The 3100-nt window shown below is 57.3% G+C and overlaps 1 protein-coding gene across 1 annotated transcript; it reads right to left on the bottom strand.

The window, feature by feature from the left end:
* Positions 1-403: 403 nt before the first annotated feature.
* GAS1 (growth arrest specific 1) lies at positions 404-2811 on the bottom strand. The gene has a single exon (XM_047755199.1). It carries the CDS (start codon positions 2708-2710, stop codon positions 1667-1669), a length of 1044 nt encoding a protein of 347 aa, XP_047611155.1. The 5' UTR covers positions 2711-2811; the 3' UTR covers positions 404-1666.
* Between the last annotated feature and the right edge of the window lie 289 nt (positions 2812-3100).

The raw sequence follows: 3100 nt of genomic DNA, 5'->3' as shown, positions 1-3100 counted from the left end.
TGAGGGTGGGGGGAGGGGGTCCCAGTGGGGAAGGGGGGGGAGAAGGCAGTGTCTAAGTTCTCCCCAAATTCTCTGAATTCTCTCCACAAACATAAAAACCAATGGAGATCAGTCAAATTATATCTTCTTAGCTGCCTCATTTACAGATGTCTAATTGTTCATTAAATTGAAGGCAGAAATAATAGCCCTCATTTCTTCTCTTGTACTGGATTTTAATTTCAGTTGATGGTTGATAGATTCCCTGTGGCCCCTCCGCCCCCCCCCCCCATTATTGGATTAACCCCAATGTAGCTCTGGAAAGTAACTACACCATATTCATTATTTAAAACTCTTTACTGATGTACACATTTTAATAAAATCAAATAACAACAAAAAAAAGTACACAAAGCCATAGTTACTTAAAACATAGGATTTTTTTTTTAAAAAAAACAATGTCTATAAAAATACAATGTTTAAGGCAGTTTGGAAATGCATTTATACATTTCTACAATGTCCATAAATTCTCTTAAAAATAAGAATGTTAACTTCAAATCTATAAAATACACTGTACATTTTAAAATGGTTCTAGATAGAGTACACTTCACAATGGACTGTGATTTTGGATTCCTGGTGACAAACAGATTTTGTACATTTCAGAGAAGAAAGGTGTACCATGAATGTGGATTTAAATTTTTAAATTTCTTTTAAAAATAAATTATTTCTGAAGCATACAATTTATAAAAATTCTATGTACAAAATACAGCAACTGGTAACAAACCCAGTTTTAATACACTTTATATACGAAGTACCAGGGGTGAGCACCCTGATAAAAGCAGAGGCAATATATGTTCTCCGCATTATTTGTACATACCATTTGATGTAAAGAACCAAAAACGATAATAAAACAAACATCATAAAGAAGCCTTCATAGATGGCAGTGCAGAGCTCTTTCAGATATAAAGTTGCATTGTTCAACACCACTAGCAACTCTTTAGATCAGCATTTTTTGACCCTTAATCCTTAGAAATGTGCTTAGAGATCAGAGTGGTGCCAATGAAATTAAAGTCAAGGGCTCAAAGTTATCCAAAACTAATTCAGCAACATTAACCCCTCTCATGCCCGCCTCCCCCCCCCCCCCCCGCCCCCCGCCAAACTGAGATTTCTGGGCGCGGATACCAAGAGTAAACGAAAGAATCGGTTAGATTGCAATGTCTTCACTGGCCACAATAAAAGTCGATACCGGCACTTTTTTCCCCCCTCGCAGGAGACATGTTAATAACCAGCCCCTTTGCACACAGAAATCCTCCTTCAAAACCCCTGCTCTAAACCCAGTCCCTTGAAACTCTTAAGGCCCCACTGGTCAGCATCTTCTCTTCGGAGTCCAGGACTACGGTTCTGTTCCCCACCCCCTCGCCGCCCCCCCAAGCCCGTTTCATCCCGGGCGTCCTGAGCTCAAACTAGGAGGGTTTCTGCAAGGAGTTTCTGGAGCCTGGAATGCGGGACAGGGAGGATGTCCAAAAAGTCCTGCGCGGGAGAGGAGGCGGGGGTCGTGCAAGAGTCGGGTGGGTGGGGGGAGCCTGACTAGGCAGAATCTACCTAGAGAGCGTCCCCAACCACCCACCCTGTCCCCGAGCCACAGGTGTCCCGGCGCCCGCCCTCCCGCGGCCGGCGGCGCGGGGCGTGAAGGCTAAAAGAGCAGCGGGAGCAGCAGCAGCAGCAAGATGGAGGCAAGCTGGGTCCAGACGCCTCGGGGCGCCGAGCGGCAGCCGCCGCTGCTGCTTCTGCGCCCGGACCCGTAAGGCAGGTCGCCGCGGCCGCCTGCCGCAGCAGCGCCGCCGCCCGGGCGCGGCGGGTGCGGGACGCCGTCGTCGTCGTCCAGCGGCTGCTCCCCGCCCGCGCCCCCAGCGCGCTGTTCGTCGTCATACTCCTCATCGTAGTAGTCGTCCAGGCCCCCGTCCGATCCGCTACTGCCGGGGCCGTTGCCCAGCTCGGCGCCGAAGCACAGGCGGGCCATGTTCTCCTTGACCGACTCGCAGATGGGCCGCTCCAGGCCGTCGCACACACAGTCATTGAGCAGCGCCGCCTTGGGCACGGCCAGCATATCCTCGATGACCGTGCGGCACTCGTCGGTGCAGCGCAGCCCGTTGAAGAGCTTGCCGCAGTAAGTCAGGTAGCGACTGAGCGCCAGGTTGCAGCGGCTGTCGCGGTCGCAGCGCCGCCGGGCCTCGGTGCAGCCCATGACCCCGCCCGCGCCCGGGCCGCCCGCGCCGCCGCCGCTCGTCCGGGGCAGGCACGGCTCAATGGCGCGCTTGGTGGACTTGCAGTTCTCATCCTGCGCGCAATCACAGTCTTCCAAGGCGGGCCCGCGGCGCGTGTGGTTGAGCTGAATGAGGGCCGAGATGCAGTGGCTCGGACAGCGCCAGCGCGACGAGAAGGAGGCGGCGGAGGCAGGGAAGGCGGCGGCTGCGGCGGTTCCCGGCGCGTCGCCCCCGCCGCGCTGCGCCAGCACCGGCGCGCACGCCTCGGCGTACTGGTTGTAGGCGTAGCTGCACTCCGGCTCCCCCTGGCACTGCAGCAGCGCCTGCCAGCAGATGAGGCGGCGGCCGTGCGCCAGCCCCGAGCTCCGCGGCGCCGAGCCCAGCAGCTGCAGCAGCGCCATCAGGCACAGCCAGGCGCCCGGCACGGTTCCCCCGCGGGCCCCGCCGCCGCCGCCCAGCAGCCCTGCCACCATCGCGGGCAGCGGCGGCCGCCGGGCGAGGAGCGGAAAGGAGACGAGGCGCGGGGAGCGTCGGACGCGGAGCCGGCGGAAAAGTTTGCCCCTGTCCTGCCAACTTCTTGCATGAGTGTTTTCATAAATCCATGCGCGCCGCTGGCTGTTGCCCCGCTGCTTGCAGAAGGTCGGCTCGCACTCGGGCTGCGGGGGCTTCCTAGAAGTGCACGGCCACTGAGGGCTCCTCCGGTCGGCCCCCGGCGGTGGCGGGAGGCGCTCACTGCCGTCCCGGGGGGCTGCGGGCCGCGGGGCCGCGGCGGGGCTGCGGGACCGCGCGGCGCCGCGGGTGCATTTTGCTCCGCGCTTGCAGATCCGTTGTGCGGCCGCGGCGGCTCCTTCCTCCCGGGCTCA

The sequence above is a fragment of the Phacochoerus africanus genome, chromosome 12, assembly GCF_016906955.1.
Source record: "Phacochoerus africanus isolate WHEZ1 chromosome 12, ROS_Pafr_v1, whole genome shotgun sequence".
NCBI lineage: Eukaryota > Metazoa > Chordata > Mammalia > Artiodactyla > Suidae > Phacochoerus > Phacochoerus africanus.
Note: the sequence above shows the minus strand (reverse complement) of the source record. Positions and strands in the feature narration are given on the sequence as shown.

Bases quoted from the DNA above. Each gene is read 5' to 3' on its own strand.
- GAS1 (XM_047755199.1), bottom strand. From the start codon at position 2,710: ATGGTGGCAGGGCTGCTGGGCGGCGGCGGCGGGGCCCGCGGGGGAACC.